This window comes from Prinia subflava, chromosome 4 (genome assembly GCF_021018805.1).
Source record: "Prinia subflava isolate CZ2003 ecotype Zambia chromosome 4, Cam_Psub_1.2, whole genome shotgun sequence".
In the NCBI taxonomy this organism is placed as follows: Eukaryota; Metazoa; Chordata; class Aves; order Passeriformes; family Cisticolidae; genus Prinia; species Prinia subflava.
In genome coordinates this window covers 49,354,714-49,373,433 of record NC_086250.1, presented here as the reverse complement: position 1 = coordinate 49,373,433, position 18,720 = coordinate 49,354,714, and the positions used below count along the sequence as shown (strand labels likewise).

Below are 18,720 nucleotides of genomic sequence, written 5' to 3'. Positions count from 1 at the left end.
TCCTGCACATGAATCAGAACATTTTGATCCATCCTTCAGTATTACTGTGTATCTCAAGGATTACTGAAAAAAAAAAGAAAAAAAGAGAGATACTTGTTAACTTGAAATGCTGAATTGATCCTGGAATAGTTTTTTCAGAACCACAGTCCCCTTTAAAACATATTTCTGAATCACACAACATTGCTGCAGCTAGAAGAATATCATACATTAGTGGAATTTATAAGTTTTATGAGATGAATTCCAGAATAAGCTGCATACAAAGCAAAATGAACCATCACATTATGTTGTGGCATGCAACAACGAGGCCTGGAGAGCAACCTGCATCTTCTGGGCCAGGAGCACACTGCTGAAAAATGACCAACCACTTAGGCAAAGGAATGGGTCCTCATATGGAGATCCAGTACCTGTTTATTATAGAAAGAAACAAGGTACAGCATTGATAGAGCCCAGGGATAAGGAACCCCACGGAGGTGAGGGCACAGGGTTAAATACGGGGCACAAGGGGTGGCTCTGAGTGTCAAGGGCCAGTAGGGACAAGATAAAATGGTGCAGGGGCGTGGTTATGAACTGGGAGAACCAAAAGCATAACGGGTGGAGCAATGCAGTGAAACTGGGCCAATGGGGGTTAAGGGAAGGAAGAACATTCTAGGGAAGGCACCTAATGGCAAACGGGGGCTGAACGAGGGTGACATCAACTGACAAACTGATAGAATAATACAACCTAAAAGACATTAGCATGTTGTTACAAAGGCCTATGGGAGAAAGGCATTTCTGGCCCTAATATAGAGGGGCATTTCTTTTCTCTTACTTCAGCCCCTTCAAGGTTAAGGTGAAAGAACTTTGGTGGCAGATCCCTGGGCCTGTACAACATTAGCAGTGCTTTCTTGAGCTGGAATGCCAAGAAGACAGCCTACTCAGAAAAAGGCATGGGTACTACCATGCAGTAAGAGTGAGCAAGTTACCCCTGCTGAGATGGAGAGGGGTGGAGCCATGGCCCATTGCCTCAAGCACTGCTGTATGAGAAATGCACACAAACTCAACAGCTAGAGACCTGGCATGGATGCACACAGGAGTTCTGTAATTATTCTATTTATTTATTTATTCTATTATCCCTATTTCAATGAGAAAAGGCTGGGTAAAGGCCTGCAGAAATCTTCTGGAAGTGCAAAGGCTCCATTCCCCTTACTATGAATGGCTTATCCAGGGGTGGCCAGAATTTAGCAGAAATTGTAGACACTCAAGCTGGCCTTGGGAATGCCAGCCAGTCTTCTCATGGAGGTATCCTGTGTTTTTAGTAGTCCAGGTCAGTTTCTAAACAGGACTACATGCCACCTTGGTTGGCCCCTCCTTGCCTTTCTTCACCACACCAGCCTTAGGCATGTCATACCTAATTTTAAAAAGTTTTTATTGCTCCAAGATCTTGCTTTAACTGAAATGTCAAGCTTTGGGATTGCCTTAGTTGAAAACTTGCTCTATACCTGGAGCAAAGCATGTGCAATTTATGATTTATTTTTTCCATTTTGAGGAGAGGAAGTTTTGTTATGGGTAGGATTCCCAGAAGCCAGTGGGGGAAAAAAAAAAAGGGATTGGGCAAAATCCCTCAAAAACTGTCAGAAAATGAGTCATGAAGCTCAACTGAATGTGGATGACTACTCACTGTCTGCCATCAAATACTCCTTCTTTCTCCACTCCTCACCCCCTCTTTGTATTTTAAGCTTGTGTAGTTATTCCAGTTATGGTATTAGCAATACTCTTGATATATTCCAATGTCAGCAAGATCAAAATCAGCCCTGGCAAACTGTTTTCTTTATGTATAGTTTCAACAGCAACAAGGCTGTCAGGTAACAGAGGCTGTCCATGAACAGGCTGCCTTATGCAGAGCACTTAAAAACCTGAGGTTTAGGAGTGAAAGATCATAGCTTTTTTGTGTGTCTTGTGTTCAACTGCTTAACCACATCATTCATGTGCAGTTTTGTATGTTTTTCTGGATGGAAAGCTTAGCTGCCAGAGCTGTTGGTATCGAACTTTTAGCAATCATACTACTGTTCTCACTCTGTTGCATGATAAGAAGCCTTAGGATAGGTTTAACATGCAGGCCAATGTTTTCCTCATTCCATTATTTAAAGACTTATAGTCTTGGAGGATTCATGGTGCTCATCCTGTCCCAACTCTCTGGAGCGTTTCTGTATTTTAAAGTGTAAGTAATTGGATCATAACTTTTCCATTGAGATGGGTTCCACTCACCCCCAGTATACAGGGCTGCAGGTTTAGGTATGCATTTGGTATTTGGCCTGTTTGTGCCTGGAATCCAAGGATTAGTTATCCCAGAGAGATGGGTAGCTCTTCTCACATTCCTTCCTTCTCACGGCCTCTAGACAGGAGTGATTTCATTTTATGTGAAAGTGATCCTGCCATAAAACATTTCACAATAGCCTAAGGGCTAGAAGACTCAGACCAACACCTGAGAAACCTGAAATCAATTTTTGCCTGAGGTGTGCCACTACATTTGGACTCACTCCTGGGAAAGTGTATTTTGGGAAGTATCTTATTCTGCTGATGTGCAGTTAAGTGTATTTTAAGGAGTCTAAGGCCCCAGTTTCTTTTGGGGTTCTGACTGGTCTTACAGGTGAGTAAGATGCCAGGTTGCTCAAATAAGGGCAATTCTGGGCATGACAAAAGTAAAACTGTAGGTACTGTGGGGGGTTATGGGAAAGGGAGGTGCCTTCTGAGTTCAGACATGTTCCTGGTTGGGTGGCAGCTGGGCAGGGATTACAGTTCTGGATCAAAATGCATGACTTTTTCTCATCTCAGTCCTGTAGTAGGTGTGTACATCTTTTATAAGAGCTAGCCCCTGTAGGTCTTTAGCAAGATAGCTTGTAACTGCTTTGACTGGAGAGGCAAATAGATTGAAAACTTAATTCTGCAAGACCTTGTGCAAACCAAGTCCCTCATTTCTCAACCCTTTGCAGTATCAAATACCTTGAAAACTACTGAGCTGGACCATGAACAGTGGTCTATATCAACACTGTTCTGTACCATTCTTCCAGTTCTAATGGATTATTAAATGTTCCTGTGTTTTATAGAAAATGTCAGACTATGAGAACTAGTCTCATTAATGGGACCTAAATACCCACTCCTTAAGCCTTATGTAGGATGGGCTTTTTGTCACTCTGCTTCTCTACCTAAGCATTGCCTGGTAAACCCTAGCTGATAATTTAGATAGTTCTGATAGCCTAAAATAAAAAAGCAAGATCAGGTACATGGGATTAAAAGGCAGCTCTTACTGAGCTGAGGCAGTTGGAAAATAGACAAGCTTTCCTCAGTGTTTGAAATAAAAGTCTCTGTATTTTATCCCATCTGAGTGTCTTAAGCAGGATCTGATTCAGTGGTACGTGAAGGGGTGGTTCTTTCTGCCACTTGCAGTTGGAAGGGGAGGCTATACAGCAGCCAAAAGTGGACATCTAACACCGGTGACAATCACCCCTGGCATCCAGTTGTGAGAGAAGGGTGTAGAGAAGAACCTGCCTCACTACTTTTATGAAGCTCTAGTTGCTTCCATTGGCCTTCCCAATTTCTGCAGCAAATACAGTTTTTCATGTAGCAGAGCAAAGAAGCCAAGTGTCATGGGTTAGCACTGGCCAGATGTTAGTGCACCCATGAATATATGTTTTTTCTCTAACAACTCCTGTGGGATGTGATCAGGAACAGAGCAGAGCAGGCTTAAATCTTGAAAACAAAAAAAAACCCACCAAAACTTTATTAATCACATAAGAACAGGGACAGAAATACTCTTAAACACACACAGAGACAGAAATAAAAACTTCTTAGAACATTTCTTCCCCCAGTCTCTACCTCCCCACCCATCACTCTTCAAAGACCAACTCTTGGGTTTTAGATTAAACAATCACCACTCAAAAACAAACTAATCTTCAATTCAGCAAGGGAGAGAGGAGTCTCTCTCGCACCACAGACTGTTCCTCAGAAAACACGGGTCCACCCCTTATGTGTTTCCATGTCACCCATAGCACCGCCCGGAGAAGTCTGCTAAGGTGACACTCTCTTTTTGCTATGTCCAGCGCTCTCACCGCTGTCTCATAGGCCAAAAATACATACAGGGCTTTTTAAGGATGCTGCATGCCGAGCTCTCCCCTTTTTACCCAGGGGCCGGGGTTCCAGGAGCAGGTCTCCCCTAAGGGCAGAGGGCGCCACCTCACCCTCCCCCTCTTTTCTCTGCTCGCTCCAACTCTTCAAGTGCCAGTCTCTGTAGCAAAAGCAAGGGGCAGCTGCATCCACCCAAAAATGCAGTTTATGTTCAAAAGAGACTCAAGTTCAGTCCATGGCTGACATTATGCAAGAAACGTCCAGCTCCAAGGCTACTCCTCTCATTCTTCCATCGAGTTCCTTCCAATCATGCTTTATCATCTCGGTCCCAGGCCGCTGCCCTCTCTCCGAAAACCACCAGTCATGAGAATCAATGTCTAAGAAAAGTTTCTTTCTGCCAAGCAAGGGTTAACAGTTTCTTCTCAGCAGGGTGCTGCAGGCTCAGGCACTCCCAGGCTCCGCAAACCCCCCACGTGGCTCGGCACTTTCTCCTGGAGTTTGGGGGGGAAGGAGGGGGGTGAGCACACACAGAAGGCACTTCCACAGTTTTCCACCCCTCCATCCTGGACGGGGCAGCTCAGTTCCAGTCCTGTCCCTTCTCTTCTCCCCCCCCCGGGGGGCTCCGGCTTACCTGAGCCGACCACGTGTTTCCCCTCCCCCACCCAGCCTCGTGGCTGGGCAGGGGAAGGAGGCCTGAGACGTCTCTCTGCTGAAAACCAGGATCCGAAAAGAGGCCGACCCCCCCCAGACTCTTGCTTTTAACTCTTTGTGTCCTCAGAGGCGTGTCCAAACCTCCGAGTGACCAATCCAGGTGTTAGCAGAAAAGCTGATCACTGATTGGACTGCCCACATCTCCCTGGAAAAATTCACCTCCCCCCCCAACCACGACACCAAGCCAAGCCCAGCCCAATATTTTTGCATTAATCAGTACAGACTCTTTTCTCTGGAGGATGATTCAAAGCAGGAACCTATCTTAGCTCCTCTGAATTGCTTCTCAGAAGACATTTTTCTTTTGTTGCAATAAGCTTAGGAAGATTAGTGTCACCAAGCTACAATTAGCTTTTATTAATTAGACTAATTTGTAAATCCCTGCACGAAGAAAGAACCTCCAATTTTAATGCCCAGCTGCTGGTTCAGTATCTCTGGAGGCCTTCAACTCTAATTTTCATGAGCATAGACAGACAACACTGGTAAAGTGTCTGGTGTTTGACCTTGTTCCATTTGCATTTTTATTAAAAAAAAAAAACTCAAACAGATGTATTTTTCCATGTTTTTTTAGAAGAGTTAATAACAGCAATAGTTTTATCTCTGCAGGTGGGGGAATGATCACACCCTGTAAAAATAAAGGACTTACCATTCTTTGGCTTCCACTTCATACGAGTGTGTGGTCTGAGGTCCCAGAGCTGCAGGGATGTTCTGAACTTTTTAGTCAGTGAATGCTTAAGTGAACTTTTTGGATAGGTGGGAACAGGCTCTTCATTTGCTAATACATCAAAGCTTCTGATAAGAATTTAGTTCAATTTAAATGGTGAACTACAAGGGTGATGAAAGATAAGATACAAATATAAAAGTCCCAGAATCAGATTAGGAGCATTTTAGGAAACAGCTGTCATAAGGAGGCAGGTTAAACTTCTCTGTGAATTAAATTTGAGAAGTCCATAAACAGAAATCCAGGGTAAGTTCTGTATGTTAGTTGTGATCTTCATGAAAAACAAGATGCTGAAATATTTTACAAGTCAGAACTGAGTTTCCAGCTCATGGTTGTAGACCTAAGGTCTGCAGTAATAAGAGACAGGCTGGAATTGGAACATCTCACACTTATTATTTGTAATGCTCTACCATGATGATGGAAAGTCTACTCTTGTTATCAACAATAACATTTTCCCAATTCCACAGACACAGAGATGCATCAAAATAATCTGAATTGTAAATTTTCCTGCATTTGTTGCAGACAATGAGACTGTTTCTGGCCTCCCTTGCCTAAATTCTCATTTGTAAGTTGCTTTTAAGGGATCAGCTGGGACAGTTTGTCCACATTTTAAACAAACTGGAGACAGACCTGCTCCGCCATCGAAGAGCACAGTTCAGTGCCAGTTCCCATTCAGTCCCTGTTGTCCAACAGTGCTGGGAGGTATTCACAGTATACGCTGGGCCAGACCTTCAGGATGTATGTCAGAACCATAAAATCCTGAGAATACTTGCCAGCCAGAGTTGCCTGGGGCAGATTCACACCTGAGTATTGGAGAGCCTGTAAATATTTATACTTCCTTCCTCTCCTTTTATGGACAAAGTAAGAGTATTTGCCAAGCAGCTAATATTTTACCCAAAGTCTAAGAGTGCACTTTGTATTTTCTTACAGTGAAGGCACACTTGTTCCAGAGAAAGATATTGCTATAAATATCTAAGAAACTAAGAGCTTTAATTACAAGCTTGTTTGAGTCTTGTAGCAGATAGAGAAATGGTGAAAAGAACTAATCAATGACAAGCCTAAATCAAAATAAGAACAAACCAAATCATGCTATTTAATAGTCTTGGTAGCTAGAGCCAGTTGACTTTAGTAAACTATTTAAGAATGCATATATCCAGGAATTCATACCATAAAATGATACATCTTTCTCTGGGGAATGGCCTCATTCTCAAAACTTAAAATCCAGACTTGGGTTCCTTCAAAGCTTAGGCTTTTATAGGGCTCCTTTCAGACACAAGAACTAGTACTGATTGATTTATTTTCTTTTTCTCTTTTAAATGAATTCATCAAGGGGATATTTTTTCAGTGGAAAATACCTTTGTAAAAGTCCTTGGACACTGTAAAAGAAAATAACTCTCAAAAGAGTTCAAGCCTAGCTTGGCCAATTTTTATTTTCAAAAGAGTTATTTCCGTTTTTAACACAAGAAAGGTATTTGAAGAACACATCTGAAAAACAAGCTAACTTCTTGCAGAATAAAAAAGAACAAGAGAAGTTTCCATGGGCACTAATCATTAAGGTCCAGTTTTGCCATATGAAAGCCATATGAATCCCTCTCTAAATGGCACAAATGCTATAAATACTTTCAATATACAAAGATGTTCTTAATATACACAGAATATGCAGTGTCAGGTAGCTTTAATAGGCCAACAGACAAGAAAAGGAAAATTCTGCAGCTCATCTGTAAAGAAAGCATGCACCTGTGAAAAGAATTAAGTATTATTTTGAATGTTGCCAAAATTCTGCAGAGAAACATACTTCAGAGAAAGCAATCATTCTGTATGGGCTTAATTGCAGAGATGACAGAGATATGTCATTTTCTACTATAAATACGTTAAAGCAGTTGATAATAGTGGAACTGTATTGATACTTGTCCATTTCTTTATCTCTCATATATTTTGGAAGAACTGCATGGTACTCTATGCTGTTTGGCATTGTAAGAATTTGATTAGAAGTTGACAAATCTGAAAAGAAATTAACTTGAAAATGGGAAGCAGCTGACATTTTATTTTATTAGATACCTTGTTTGATAACAAATTCGAGACATCACTTTAGAAAGTAACATTCTAAATCATACAAACATTTTACAATTGCAACTTACCATCTGTATTTAAAAAAACAGCAGCACAAGCCCACCAGAAGGCTAATGTAATTTTAATGCACCCCTGCATACATTCTGTTATTCTGGTTTAAAAATTTATATTAAATGCAGAAGAAAGAAGGGTCTTTTTCAGGCGTTAGGCTTTGAAATAGTAAAGATGCCAACAGAGGGAGTCAAGTCAGTAGGTTAGAAGAATTAGACAAAGATACTGAGTACACTCACTTGGCTTCTATAAGAGCTTGCTACCTAGTTAAAGTGCTTGTATAGTGTCTGTTGCTTTAAATATCAGAATGTTCACACCAATAATATACAGAAATAGGCAGGGTAGCATTTATTACACTCAATTTTTAATAAACAGATATTTCTCATAAACAGATATTTCCAAGTCTTTTGCATAATTGTGTATGAAAACACTTATAATCTTTGCTTTTACACACAATCATGTATATTTAATATATTAGAATTGCACAGCAACACTCAAATCTACTTAATTTAGGAAAGGAAATTTTAGTTATCTAAAGTAATTTTTGCAGTGTCTCACTCTTGCTGCTTAATAACTTGGTTAGAATTCAAATACTAGAGAAACTATGCTTCATAAAAACCTGATCAACTGTCATTTACAAAGGTACAAAATATACAGCAAAGTTAATCTCTCATTAAATAAAATATACAGATTAGCTAATGTTACAGATCATTAGCTAACACCTTATTTTAAGGGATAAACTTCTAAGGAGCTCCCCCCACCCCCAATATAGGAGAATTACACAACAGTTCCTTTCCCTGTATGTTTATGCAATGAGTCACGTTCACTTTAACTGCTGATAACAGAGGACTGGGTTTATCATTGTCCATAGCGAGGCCAGAAACAATCCCTGGTGGAACTGCAGTAAAGTCAGTGTGAAACCCTAGAGATCAGTTTTGTCTAAGGTATCACAGCCTATTCATTAATTTATTTATAGTAATAACACCAATCATTATCACTATGGTGGCTCTTAATCCTCCATGAGAATTCTCCTGTAATCTACCAATCAACCTACCATTAAAATAAAGTGTTGCCAATATACTCCACGATCACTCTGTTGTTAAAATAGAGAGCTATGAAAACTGTCTAGTAATTCTTAAATGGATCTCCCTGATAATAAATGAGTTTTAATGAAAACAGCATGTTCCCACTTAAACCAGCCATTGTAATTTAACATTTTGGAATGAATGGTAAGTACTTGTATGTTAGGTTAGCAAAGAAGTATAACACCAGCTACACCTACAGCAGTGTCACATCTCTGATGTTCACTCTTGGTCCAGGCGTATATTAACCATGGCAAAGCACCGGCCTAGGCTCTGAAAGAACGGTACAACAAAAACATCTGTCAGGCTCTTCCACACAGTTTGCACCGAAGGCAGGACCATCAGACAGGTTTTCACAAAAGGCACCACAACCCTGGAAAACAGAAAATGAAAGATTTGAAGACTGGTGCTGTTACAGCACGGGGAAATCAGGATCATGAAACACAAGTGTAACATCTTATGAAAGAGAAGTCTTTAACTTTTATAACTTCATAATATAAATACAAATATTTAAGGAAGTTGACTCTACTCTCTTGCAGTCATTCTCTATCAATTTTGTTTGCTCAAGGCCTCACACCTGCATATGCATGTGGTCCTCTGGCCAGAATCATTTGTATGCAACATGAGAGTGTAGACACCAGCTTTCTTTTCATTGTGTCTCTGTTTACCAACTGGCAATTTCTTTACATGCCATTTAGAATGATGAACTTTTGCTACCATGACCCTGCTGCCACCCACTGTGGCTGAAGAGCAGTCATCTCCTAAGGACCCCCTTGTGCTGTGGTCATATCTGAATGTGGGTCTTTAGGGGTTGACAGAAACACCACATTCCCCAGTTTGATTTACTGGTAACAGCACCCTTTACAATCTGTTCTTGCAAGATGCTACAGAAAACGGAAGCAGGAAGACAATATCCAGTTACATCAGATTATTACAATACAGGTACATGCCACATCTCAGAAAAATGGGCTGATCCTGTAAAGGTTTTCATTTGTGGGTGAGAAATTAACGTTACAATATGGTCAGAACTCCTCATCAGGGGAAAAGATCTTTTTATTCACTCAGGGTGCATACTAGAAAGTACAGTGCTCATCTCCTGAGCATTGGCATCTGGGGATTGCTCTCCACGTGTACCAATTCCAAAACAATGTCATTACTGGTGGCTTGAGCCAAGCATGCTAAGAGTGGAGGAGAGCCAGAAGTGCACATTTGGGCAGCTCAGGAGGGCCAGTGCATACATGACGACTGACCACGCTATTTTAAGTTATTTTCCTTCCTTAATCATTTACTGGCCTAAACCTCTGGTCATTTCACTATGCTGTTCTTACTTGGGTACAGACAAACTAAATGTCTCCATAGATAATACTGAAGTTCTACTAGTGCAAGGTTTTAAAAAAATCTCTGCCATACTGGACATGTTTACTTTCTAAATTAGGTAAAAGAAGCTATAGACTCTTTTGATAAAGATATTAAACTCTGTTCTACTTTACTATTGCATTCAAAATTTAAGTTCCCAATCTTGCATTTGCATAATTCCACTGCAGAACTTTCACTGACTTTGACTGGAATGACAGAAAATACATAATTTAATATTTCATCATAAGTCTGGAAAAAAAAGATGCTGTGTATTTACAATGCATCAACAAAGTAGAAAAAAACCTACCACATTTTAAAAAGTTGAAGGTTAGAAATGTACAGAATCAAAATTAATTACTTTCAGTGTTTATCTAACAGCTTTTGTCAGACAATGCAGGCCATATACTAGTACGTCAATGCTCTACTCAAAGCTAGCCCAGATGGATTTAAACAAGAATAGTTTTTCTAAAACCTTCTCTTTTGTCTCTGCTGAAACACCCCATATAGGACTGTGAGCATTACTGGAATAATGTGACTCTAGTTTTAAACTGAACCCTGTAAACTATGTGTTTATAACCACCTATAATATCACTGCATATAGAATAGATGATTTATAGAGTAAAAAATTAGGTCTTAACCTGTTAGAATGCATCTGATAAACGTAAATAATGCAAAAGAAAAAAAAATTGCTATTTTTCCAAGCAACACCAGTAAAGCACCAGAAATGGCTATTCTGCTTCACCTCTTCCATTTCAGATAGTTTATAAGGACTGTGTAAATGCTGCTTTGCAACCATCTATAATTAATTTGGCCTTTTTTAAAAAATCTAACTGAACTGGAGAGAAGCAGAAAAGACAACATTTCTTTTGGACCCTGTGTTAACAGAATCACACAAAATACAAACTAAACAAATACCACAGTATGCAGAAGATTCACAGAAAGATGTAGAAGGCTGGAGAAGCAGTGATCATAATACTTGAAATTGCTGTACAGGTCATTTACACACTACTGGAACTCAACCTATTTTGATAATCTTCAGCAAATTAAACATTAAAATGTTTTGGTAATGTTTTACAATCTTTAGGCACTTGTTATTCAATTTTTTTTTATTTATGGTAAGTGCGTGCAAAACCCAATGTAGGCTAAATCCCTAGGAGGATACATGAGACATGGTTGTAACCAAAGCTAATGAATGTAAATAACTTCCAATTTAAAATAAAAGTCCATCTACTCATAGAACAATTACTTAAACATCTCTCCTCAAAGAAGAAAATCCTTTACACCAAGGCGAGTCATAAAAGGTATTTTCTAAGTTTTAAATTATGTGTGTGTGTATATACATGTGTATTTACATGTGTACAAGTCTTCATCCTGTTCTGCACAGGATATCTTATGCAGCAGTGTGATATTTCCAGGTTCCCAGAGGGTGCAATGTGCTTTCTGTGGAGTGACCAGTCACACTTAAAAATAAATAATGAAATGCTATGAGAAGCCACGTATTTGCTTTTGTGACCTGACAAATATAACATACCCATCCCTTGCTGTGGATTTATCCTGGTCTGCACTTCTGTTCACAGACATGGAACTACCTGCTTGAGTCATGTCTAACAGTAAAATTAAAGTAGCATATCCCAAGGATATCAACACTGATGCCATATTGGTACTACTAGTGTTAACATGTAGTACACAGCATTGGGAAGAAAATGAAAGGTCTGTTGAATTTGTCATCTAAGCTGAAGACAGCTACCTATATGACCCCTCATTGAATCTTGCTACGTATATATATTATAAGATATCCTTCCTTTGACCAAGTGGGATGAATCGTGTCTTTTGGGAACTGTTGAGCTGAAAAGTGCAAATTACCCCATTTTTTCCCCTCCTATCCTGTTTTCTCTTTATTCTGTTCAAGGCATTCTGTTCAAATTCATCTACAAAATTATACCTCTCAACGTTTCTCACTTTTGTTCACATTAGTTTTTTTTCTTGCTAAGACCTGAACAAACACTGTCAAGAACCAAACACCTCCTGGAAATGACAGAGCAGTTTAATTCCCACTGATAATGAGCACCAACTTTTCACAAACTTGGGCAATGTTGGAGTAGTCATGCACCATTAATTCAGACTCCGGCTTCAAAGTGAAGAATCACACCTTCTTCTGTAATGTTTTCCAAATGGAATTTCAGACATGTCTTAATACTATTTTTCAAATGCTCTGTGTTTCTGTGCTTAAATTACCTAATTCCATCATGATTGTGAATTTAAAGTCTTGTATAGCTCTACAATACAATACAAGCATTGTGAAAAGATGGCTAAAAATTACCTAGAAGTTGTACAGCTTCTTGTAGCATGCCATTAACCATCTGGACAAGTGAGGCAATGGATAACCACCAAAGCCTTTCACAACTCATACCCAGTATTTGAAGTGCATTAAAATCAAATAACATGTATTCCAGGACCTGGGTAGACTAGAAAAGATAAAACTACTACAAAAGAAGCAAGACAACATCCCCATACTTCCTTTTTCCTAAACCAAGGGGTATGTACTGGACATCAAAGAAGAGGCATCAAGGCAGCACCACCAGATTATAAGGTAGACCTTTCTAAGGTAGTGTGATTTATTTCAATTTCAAGCAGTCAGTAGGGACATGGTTTTAGGGTTGAGTATGACAGCAGCAGTCACGTAAATGGTTGTGTAATACAAAAAGGTAAGAAATAATGCATGTTCATAACTGCTTTTCATGTAGGTCCCTGGCTCCATCTTAGCACTGTGAATGGAAGCTCAAGTGGGGAAGTGCTGTGAATGCCTACTGCTTTAGCCAGTGATGACTACAGAGCTGAGTGAGCCCATCTCAGATCCAAGACTCAAGTTATGGTTGATTCTTGGAGTAAATATGCAATGTACCAGAACACTATTCTGATAAGACTACAAAAAAGCATATATGATATTCAAGTGTTAATTTCCAAGAGGTGGCAAACGTGGCTTGGAACAAGAATCAGTTGTTGATCTATAGGAAATATAATGATTTTGCACAAGCCACCTGAAAAACCAGAAGTGTTCTGTTCATGTTCAAAAATCAATAACCTTAAGAGCTACAATATGAGGACATATTTAAAAGCTTGCTAAATTCACAGAAAGATGTTACAATTCAGTGTGGCCTGCACACTCTGTGGTGAGAATGACAGTAATCAGTAAAGGAAAAACATGAAGTTGACTTCCTTGAACTGGTTTGTATGTATATCACCAGCCTGCTAGCTGGCCCAGTTTCAGCCCATCAGTATCCTTTACCAGGTAGTGTGAAACCAGATTCTGGCTCAAGCAGCCAGTTTGGGAACACAATATGCTCCATCTTTATGGTTAAAAATGAAAATTAAGTGTATTACTACATATTTCTTACTTAGCTTTCTTTTTGCGGGTGAAAGACAACATTTACTATCAGGTGTGATGGAGGCAATTCACAAGGTGCCCCTTGAGCGTGAGAAATGCTGTTAGACTTCTGTGGATTTTAACATGCTGACAAAACTGTAACAACATGTGTGACATCAACACAGCTTTCTGCTTGAGCATGTTGTTGAAATAGTTTTGAATTTAGCCCCAGAAAAGGCTCCCTTATGACATATCAACAGCATCACCTCACTGGTTTGGATGGTAAAAGTGCAGCACAGAGACTGTGAGTGGCAGACTTCTGGGAGGGTTTGCCCCAGGGGCTTCTCATGACATTTAAACAGTTGAAGACAGATTTATAATGGAATTCCCTTGCTTTCATGTACAAAACAAGGAGTTACTTTCTTTTTCAGACCCAATGGGCCTACAAGGGAACTAGTAGCCTATTTTTAGGGCCTCTAAAAATGCACTGCTTTTGCACTACCCTCTCAAATGCAGAAACGTTGAACTCCTCACTGTCATGATACCTGGAACACAAAGAGGTGCAGAGATGCCAACTTAGTCTCAGTATGTCCCACTTTTGTGTTTGAAGAAATCCAGTTTGAGTTTGTGGGAATATGAGGCAGTATTGCCTTTGGATGGTAGCGCTGGATGGAGTCCAAGGGGATGCACATAGCACTACTGAGTCACATGATTCTTTCACATCCATCCCAGGTGCAAGGAAGATCAAAACGAAAGAATTCTATGTAGACAACAACACTGGGCAAAGAAAATGATTTGTTGGGGAGGCAAGTGTGTTCACAGAAAGTCAAGAGAAACTTTTCAAATGAAGTGTTACATTCAGACAGTCCTACTTCACATGGACGGAGAACCCACAGTTCCTGAGATAGTCACTAGGGACTACTACTACTATAAATAGTAACTGACCTCTGAGTCCTGGATCAGTGAAACTCTGTATTCAGTCTGTGAAATCCAGAGAGAAGATCCTTCTCAAGTACAAAAAGAGTACTACAGTTTTAATAAATTTGGCATTGATGATTTTTCCACAGATATTTCACTACTGGAAACCTATATATACTCACCATGCCCTTTTGTAGTCACACTGCACATTATGGCACAGTGACAGCTGACATCTAAAAATCTGGGCAACACTACACCTATGCACTGTTTGTTTGTTTGTAACAATTTGGGAACAAGAGATGCAGCAAGTGGGCATCTCTAAACTGCACTGCAAACACTATGTTCCAAAATTCAAGTTAATCAATTTTCAAAGTGGCTTGACACTGTCATCAACACAAGCTTCCATTGTACTTTCAAAAACCGAAATCTGCACCCATGAGATTGCCACCACAGGTTCAGATAATCAGTGTATTCCTAGGGTTTTGAGTTCACTTCTAGTATTCTGTTTTCCTTGATAAAAGGTAAAGGATTCCAGTGTTACTTCAGTCAAATTCGACTGTGCCCAAAACTCACGTATACGGAAAATCCTGGTTTGCAGAAATAATGTCAATAATCTGCATCCATTCCTTCCTCTACAGCCTTTTGGACTGCCAGTTCGTTTCTCAACCTCATTATTAGCTCTGCCTTTCTTCCTTCTCCACCATCATCTTCCTCTCTGGTCTCAAAGTACTCTTCCTGGTATTCTGGGAGTATATTATGCTTAAACTACACAGGTTTGGATGTGACTTGGATGGCCAGTGTATTTGCCTGTGAACTCGTGTCATGGCCAGAAGCAGCTTTCCTGAGCTCAGCAGGGGTTTATTTTGCTTAGGTGGAAGGGCTTTGGAGCACTGCATCTGGAGATAGCTGTGTACCAGATGCGAGGAACTGGCACTACATTTTAAGGCAGTAACATAGAGCCAGCTGGGCCCTCAAAAGTTTTCTTCAGTCTGTGAGGAAAAAAATGAAAGAGGCAAAGGTACTAAGAAGTTAGTATTAACTTCAGGCGTTACTAATACTTCTGCCTGGATAATTCATCTAAAATACACGTTTGAACAAATTCTGCACTTCCGTTTAAAAACCAAATTCAGTCATTATAATCACTCCAGAAGCCAGCTAAGGTTGGAATGCATTGCTGTAGGTGCTGTCCAAGCGGGAATACAGGCTCTCTGCCCCCAGGAGCTTATACAGTCATGACAGACCCCAGGTAAAACCAAGGCAGGGTACTGAATCACAGAGAAAACACTGTTTCCTGTTCTGTCCCTTTAGAAATAAAGCAGTTAATACTAGCTGATCTGACTACCGGTGTGAAGAGGGCGATGGGTGGTTGGGCAGTGAGGAATGCCAGAGCAGAGGAGTTGTGCGGAGCTGTCGGCAGAGCCCAGGCACCGACGGACACTGCACAGACTTACCAGATGTGGAGGCAGCTGAGCGTCGCGAAGACGATCCCCACAACCAGGGCCATGGGTATGGCGAGGACCAGAGTCAGGACCTTGTAGATCACGTACTTGCTGAGCTCAAACAGAGCGTGGCTGCAAATCCACACCTTGTCGAAGGAGTGGGTGAGCTCGGGCTCCGCGATCACGTCCTCGAACCCCACCTGGAACGAGAGGAGGCTCTACCGTCACGGGGAGCCGGGGCGCCCGCACGGACCCCCCTCGCCGAGCCCCGGCCCCGGCCCCGCCCGCCCCCAGCCCGGCCCGGCCCGGCCCGCACCTGCAGGTGGGAGTTCAGCCCGTGGGGGTCGCGGTCCAGCTCGTCCTCCGGGCACTTCTCCGCCTGCGGCAGCGCGGGGCCGCCGCTCCGCGGGAAGTTGTCGTCGTCGTCCATGAAGATGCGGGTGTCCACCTTCTCCGTCTCCAGCCCCATGGCGCTGCCGCCGCTGCGCGGCTCCGGCCCGGCCCTGCCCCGTCCGCCGCCGCGGCCCCGCCGGGCCGGGCCGGGGCGGAGCGGGGCTGCCCGGGACACGCCCCGCGGGCCGCGCCGGGGCCGCCGGCGGGAGCCCCGCCGAGCCCGGGGCACCGCGGGCCGGGCCGGGCTGGGGCCGCCGCAGCCCCTCGCCGCTCGCCTGGCAGGCGCTCAGCCCTCCCGGCGGGCTGCCCCGGCCGCGCTCGGTTTCCCGGCATCTGCGGTGCCCGGCTGGCCTTTGTCAGCGTTGGTGGCATCGCAGCAGCAGGCAGCAGAAACAAAAAGCGGAGGGTGTTGTGCTCTGGGCCTGTCAGGCCGTGTGTGTGTCCCCTTTGTAGGGAAAACAGGGAAAGGAGGGAGGAGAGGTGAGTCGCCACGGCCCACCGAGGTTCTCCTGTCCGGCCCCACTGGCCTGTCACTCTCCAGAGGGATTTACTTGAATCGTGCTGCTCTAACTGCCTAATTTTTGATGCAATAAAATTCTGCATCTGCCGTTACAAATATTTTCATGGCTTCTTTGGGTTTTAGCTTCCGTCCGTACAAATTATTTCTTCTGTCTTATTTGAGAACATGTTTTAAACCTAAGAGTGATCTGTATAAAGTCACTAAATTATTATAATGACTGCTAGAAGTAGTTGATAATATTGATATGCAGAGTGATCTCATAAGCTGCCAGGAGTTCATTCTTGCTGTATTCAATAAGCACAGTCACCTGTCAGTCTCGGAGAGAAGTGATATTACTAATCAATAGTCTGGGCCTGTTAAAGAGGAAGTTGCTGATTTAACTTCCTTTAATTTTCACCACTACATTAAGGAGAGCTTTAATCTTTAAAAAGCTCACGAGAAAGTGATGTAAAAATAACTGTGCAAAACTTGGGTAGGAAATCACCTACTACAATGTTCTGGTTCATATTGCATTGTTCTTGTCAGAAACTTCTGCAGAAAAGCTTTGCATCTATGTGTAACTCATATTGGTGGGTATTTTTCTGCCATACTAGTGAGCTTAGTGATACTGATCTTACGGAGATATTTTGGACTACGTCTGAAAAGCCTGCAAATATGAGTTTAAAATAGGTTCGAAGGCAAGCAAAGAAACAGCATGGTGACTCAAGACATACTTTTGAGCTGCATTTCTACCCTGCTTCCCCTCACCCCTCCTGCCTTCCTCCCTTACTTTTTTCTCCATGAGTGAGAAGAATAAAAAACCAATTAGAGTTGAGGCTTAGCCCTACCCTTCAGGGTGCTTCTGTCCAGCAGCTGTTATTTTGTGGTCTACTGATATGGGGACCTAAGTGCAGCCCAAAGGCATTCATCAGGTTTCTGGTAGCTCCTTGGGCCAGCCACAAAAATTTGGATTTGGTGCTGCTGAAAAGCAAGGTAAGAGCCACTGACACAGGCTCCCAAACTTGCCCCTTAGTTACAGAAGTCAGACCATACTGGTTTGTACCAACTACATCCTACTTCTTCCCTCACCAGAGGCATGGATCAGGTGCATGTGCACAACCTGGGATCTGCTTTTGAGCAGCTCTGCGCATTTCCCAACCACTCCTGCTGCATCTCACTCAACCCAACCAGCTGGAGCAGTGAGTCTGCTGCTTTATTGCTCAGTTCTAGCTTTGCTAAAAGCTAGGGAATGGTTCTTGAAAGATCTCCCAAATCACAGTCTGCCACTGGAGAGTAGGCTTGCAGTATCAGCCCCCTTTATAAAAAGCAAACAGCACTGTCTTGTTCATGTCTATATACTTTTTGAAATCTGTTATTGTATTAATTGATAAACGTGGAGAAAGCACCATGGAAAAACCAAGAGTGTACCTTTGTAATCTCTGAGGATTTGAAATAAAATGGCGATGCAATTGCTCCTGAAAGAATAATATTTTTCATGGAAAACCTATTTAAAAGCAATAAAAACTGAAGTCTGCATATGACTGAGGATGTTGAGGGGTTATTAAAACCCCCTTAAATTATGCTGTTTTCAATAACTTTGGTAGTTATTTTGGAAATTATTTGTATATGACTTATCAAGGGAGGTGAGCAGCATCAAGCATCACCTTGAGCCAGAGCAGCCTGAAGTTATAATCCCTGGCAAATGCACGGAATAAAAGGAGGTATATACACTGTTCAGTAAGAAGGATTTTTCCAGTGTCCATGTTCAGGGACACCAGGCTCAGCTTTCTGCCAGCATGGCTGGACAGAACACTTTGAAGTACAAAAGTAAAGGTAGACAAAAATGACCATAAACAGGATGCAAAACTTCAGTTTTACATGATATTCTCTAATAACCTTTGGACTTTTTTTTTGTTTTAATCTCTGTGTTGGTAACAGCCAGGGAATTCTATCATGTGGCATGAAATGCATATGTATGTGTGTGTGCTTCCACGCTTTGGCCCAGGTGTAGTTCTTTA

At 41.8% G+C, this 18,720-nt stretch overlaps 1 protein-coding gene across 1 annotated transcript; it reads right to left on the bottom strand.

The window, feature by feature from the left end:
• Positions 1-7,554: 7,554 nt before the first annotated feature.
• Positions 7,555-16,354, bottom strand: CAV2 (caveolin 2). The gene is made up of 3 exons (XM_063396711.1): positions 16,127-16,354; positions 15,823-16,010; positions 7,555-9,106 (listed from the first exon to the last, which is right to left on the bottom strand). Exons 1-3 carry the CDS (start codon positions 16,277-16,279, stop codon positions 8,956-8,958), a joined length of 492 nt encoding a protein of 163 aa, XP_063252781.1. The 5' UTR covers positions 16,280-16,354; the 3' UTR covers positions 7,555-8,955.
• Positions 16,355-18,720: the final 2,366 nt, after the last annotated feature.